Source organism: Palaemon carinicauda, chromosome 42 (genome assembly GCF_036898095.1).
Source record: "Palaemon carinicauda isolate YSFRI2023 chromosome 42, ASM3689809v2, whole genome shotgun sequence".
Lineage (NCBI taxonomy): Eukaryota > Metazoa > Arthropoda > Malacostraca > Decapoda > Palaemonidae > Palaemon > Palaemon carinicauda.
The window spans coordinates 10364752-10369871 of record NC_090766.1 but is presented as its reverse complement, the minus strand read 5'-3'; the positions used below and the strand labels follow the sequence as shown (position 1 = coordinate 10369871).

The following is a 5120-nucleotide window of genomic DNA, read 5'->3' as shown; positions in this document are numbered from 1 at the left end:
ATGAACTCCAATTAATACATGTTAAGGTCAAAGGTCAAGTTCGAGCAAAAGGTCGAGAAATGAGCTGCAGCAGAGGAGGTCTGCGCTCTACTGCGTGCCCCTCTAGTTATAGTTGTTATTACTAGCTAAGCTACAACCCTTCCTGGCCTTAAAACATATGTTTATCAATTGTAAAGTTTTTTATCGGACTGAATTTTTGTTTTAAAAATTTTTACTTTTTTAAGAAACATTTATTGATATTTGTCACAGGTTACTACCTTATATTTATATTTATTGTTGATTTTTACCCCATGTTTAGTGTTTATCCCTTATATTTACTATAATTTTGATTTATTTTTTAGCTTTAGTATACATATTTTTTTTATTCCCAATGAGTCAAGCTTAAACTCCTCTTGATTACAACAAATAAGCAGGATGCTATAAGCCCAAGGGCTCCAAGAGGGAAAAATATTCCTGCGATGAAAGGAAATGAATAAATGATATAAGAAGTAATGAACAATTTTTAGTTTTTATCCCTTATCTTTAGTATAATTTTGTTTTATTTTATTTTTTAGCTTTAGTATGAATATTTTTTTTTATTCCCAAATGAGTCAAGCTGGTAAAAATCCTCCTTTTAATTATCACATATAAGCAGGATGCTATAAGCCAAAGGACTCCAAGAGGGAAAAATAGCCCTGTGAGGAAAGGAAATAAATAAATGATATAAGAAGTAATGAACAATATGAACAAAATATTTTAAAAACATTAACAACATTAAATAGGATATTTCATATATAAACTATAAAAAGACTTGTGTCAGCCTGTTCAACATAAAAACATTTGCTTCAACTTTGAACTTTTGAAGTTCCACCGATTCAACTACCCAATTAGGAAGGTTATTTTTGTTTTAAAAAAATCACATAGCATGAACAGATATTTAATCATTGGAACTGATAAAAATTTAATTAAAGAAGCTATATGGAGTATACAATACTAATACATAATGAGCCAGTTAAAAGAATACATTTAGTGAACTTAGATACAGTTAAAAATTCAATGTTAATTTAGTTAGTGCCACTTACCTATTATTACACTGTTAAAAATTTGCCGTAAAAATTGTAAAAATCCTGGAATAAATATTGCCAGGCATTTACCGTTTTGAAAACGGACTTATTTACGTAAAGGAGTGATACTATGGTCACCAACCCATTACAGATAACAACAGTATTGTAAAATTACGGTCGCCTGTATTTACTGAAATATGGCTGAGAACAGGATATTTTTCCGTAGAATTTCCGATTAAAATTACGGGTTTTTTAACAGTGTACGGTGTATGCAAAGTAAGGAAACGTGAAAATAAACTAATAATATTGAGTTATAAGAATATAAAACTAATACACGAAAAATGGGTCATTTGCTATTATCATCATTGTTGTGATTTTAATCTATAAAATAACCAAAATATTCCAAAATACAAAGCTGTATATGTCAAAATATATCTTATTTAAATACATATTTTAAGTCGATATATTTGTCATGTAAATATTCATATTTGTAATATATATATATATATATATATATATATATATATATATATATATATGTATGTATGTATATAGATATATATATATATATATATATATATATATGTATATATATATATATATATATATATATATATATATATATAAATTTAAATACTTGAATTCATTACACAAATTACCAATTGTCTAATTTTATAAACAAGCTTATTTTGGATAATACATTCTTTCGTTTTTTTATCATTTAGAGGAAAATTTAGTTTTTCAACCTTGGAAAATATACATTCGCTGAAAAGAATATGTCCCTCACTGTCACACTCTATGCATACACACGCACACACTTTGCATACACACGCACACGCATGCACACACACTTTATATACACACGCACACGCATGCACACACGCACTTGTCCAGAGTACTTACATTTAGTATTTCAAGTTATGCCTTTAGAATCACAAAGTATAAAACTAGAGCTGCTCTCTCTCTCTCTCTCTCTCTCTCTTTCTCTCTCTCTCTCTCTCTCTCTCTCTCTCTCTCTCTCTCTCATTCAAATCATGCAGCGTTCAAGCCGATTTGAAATGTTTTGTCTCATTCATTTATCCGTTCAAATCATATAGCGTTCGAGTCTACTTGAAGTCTCTCTCTCTCTCTCTCTCTCTCTCTCTCTCTCTCTCTCTCTCTCTCTCTCTCTCATTCCTTCATGCAAATCATGCAAAGTTCAATTTTTTGTCTCATTCATTTATCTATTCAAATCACATACCGTTCAAGTCTACTTTAATTCTCTCTCTCTCTCTCTCTCTCTCTCTCTCTCTCTCTCTCTCTCTCTCTCTCTCTCTCTCTCTCTCTCTCTCTCTCTCTCTCTCTCTCTCTAAACACATTTAGAATCCTCCTATCAAGTCCTTCAAATTCCCATCATGCAAAGAGCCCCTTTAAGAAAAGACTCTTTGAACATTTCCGCGCAGTCCTCCGTCTGGAGGACTTCATTCTCTCCTTCGTCAAGTGGAAAGTAAAGTCTATCGGACATCATCATTTGCGTCCTTCCGGAGAATCGTCCTCGGCCTCTTCCTCGCCCTCCGAAGCGTCCTTGGAAAGATGGCCCTCTTCTTCCAGGGGTATTTGAGGGCCGTCCAAATCGCCGGCCACCTGGCCCCCTACCTCTTCCTGGAAACGGTCTTTCGCGGCTGTCTTCCCTGGAATTGGTTTCCAGCGAATTGTCCTCCTCGCTGGAGTCACAGTCCCACCTGGAAAGGGTTTTATGGTATTGAGAATATATACAACTGTTCCCTGGAATTGGTTTCCAGCGATTTGTCCTCACTGGAGCCACATTCCCACTTGGAAATGTTTTTTTGGTATTACAACTCTTCCCTGGAATTGGTTTCCAGCTAATTGTTCTTCTCACTGGAGCCACATTCCCACCTGGAAATGGTTTTTTGGTATTGAGATTATATACAACTCTTCCCTGGAATTGGTTTCCATCAAATTGTTTTTCTCACTGGAGCCCCATTCCCACCTGGAAATGGTTTTTTGGTATTGAGATTATATACAACTCTTCCCTGGAATTGGTTTCCAGCGAATTGTTCTTCTCGCTGGAGCCACATTCCCACCTGGAAATGGTTTTTTGGTATTGAGATTATATACAACTCTTCCCTGGAATTGGTTTCCAGCGAATTGTTCTTCTCACTGGAGCCACATTCCCACCTGGAAATGGTTTTTTGGTATTGAGATTATATACAACTCTTCCCTGGAATTGGTTTCCAGCGAATTGTTCTTCTCGCTGAAGCCGCAGTCCCACCTGGAAATGGTTTTTTGGTATTGAGATTATATACTACTCTTCCCTGGAATTGGTTTCCAGGGATTTGTCCTCCTCACTGGAGCCTCATTCCCACCTGGAAATGTTTTTTTGGTATTGGGATTATATACAACTCTTCCCTGGAATTGGTTTCCAGCGAATTGTTCTTCTCGCTGGAGCCACATTCCCACCTGGAAATGTTTTTTTGGTATTGAGATTATATACAACTCTTCCCTGGAATTGATTTCCAGCGAATTGTTCTTCTCGCTGGAGCCACACTCCCACCTGGAAATGGTTTTTTGGTATTGAGATTATATACAACTCTTCCCTGGAATTGGTTTCCAGCGAATTGTTCTTCTCGCTGAAGCCGCAGTCCCACCTGGAAATGGTTTTTTAGTATTGAGAATATATGCATCAAGAACAAATGCGCTGTTTATAGTCCACCGCAGGACAAAGGCCTCAGCCGTGTTTTTAGTCATGTCCGGGGTTTAGCCAGTTTTCCAGCAAAACGCTGGCCAGTGAGGATTGGTTATGGTGGGAGCTTTTCGCCTGATCGGTCACAGCAAACCCGCTGAGAGCCGCTAGAGTGTTTTGGTCCTTGGACTGGCCAGAAGGTACTACTTTGGAGTACCCCTCTCTCTGGTCACGGCTCATTTTCCTTTTCCCACACACACACACCGAAGAGTTGGGCGTATTATTTCTGTTCTACTTTGACCGCCTACACTTAACAACGCTGCAATTACCAAACGATTCTTTTTCCTTCAGGGGGTTAACTATTACACTGTAATTGTTCAGTGGCTGCTTCGCTCTTGTTAACGATAGAAGAGACTCTTTAGTTACGGTAAGCAGCTCTTTTAGGAGAAGGTCACTGCAAACTCAAACCACTGTTCTCTAGTCTTGGGTAATGCCATAGCCTCAGTACCATGGTCTTCCACTGTCTTGCTTTAGAGTTCTCTTGCTTGAGGGTATATTCGGGCACACTATTCTATCTTGTTTCTCTTTATCTTGATTTTTTTTAAATATTTATACTGCAGTTTATATATGAAAGGTTTATTTTAGTGTTGCTATTGTTCACGAAGTATTTTATTTTAAGTGTCTATTACTTCTCTGGTAGATTATTTATTCCCTTGTTTCCTTTCCCCACTGGGCTATTTTACCTGTTGGATCCTTTGGGCTTATAGCATCATGCTTTTCCAACGAGGATTGTAGTTTACCAAATAATGATAATAATGATAAACCCAGACATGAATTGACATGCCTGAGGCCTTTGTCCTGCAGTATATTAGAAACGAGTGCAATTGTTGCTGTTGTTATATATATATACATATATATATATATATATATATATATATATATATATATATATATATATATATATATATATATATATTTATTAATCCCTGAAAGTTTCACCACTTTATGAGTAAAATTGTGGTCAGGAAGTTGTACTCAAGCAGAAAAACAGAGGCAAAGACATAACCTCCTCCCATTTCCGTTGGCAGAAGTAATAATAATAATACTAATTAATAATGATAATAATAATTATAATAATAATAATTATTATTATTGATAATAATTAATAATAGTAATAATAGTAATAATAGTAATAATAATAATAATCGATAATTAATAATTAATAATGATAATTGATAATTAATAATAAATAATAATAATAAAAGTAATTAATAATAATAATTGATAAGAATAATAGCAATAATAATAATAATAATAATAATAATAAAGCCGTACCTGGTACAATCACAGATGGTTCGCGAGGAACACCCTGTGGTGTTAGAAGGTGCCTCAGG

The 5120-nt window shown here is 35.0% G+C and overlaps 1 protein-coding gene across 1 annotated transcript in view; it reads right to left on the bottom strand.

Annotated features, from left to right (window-relative positions):
- Positions 1-2368: 2368 nt before the first annotated feature.
- LOC137633208 (uncharacterized) overlaps positions 2369-5120 on the bottom strand; it is an 8891-nt gene continuing 6139 nt past the window's right edge. The window contains exons 4-5 of the mRNA XM_068365371.1: positions 5062-5120; positions 2369-2764 (exon numbers count right to left, since the gene is read on the bottom strand). The exon at positions 5062-5120 is cut by the window's right edge and continues 40 nt beyond it. Coding sequence (XP_068221472.1) covers positions 2425-2764; positions 5062-5120 — 399 coding nt within the window. The 3' untranslated portion in view covers positions 2369-2424. The remainder of the gene's footprint in view (positions 2765-5061) is intronic.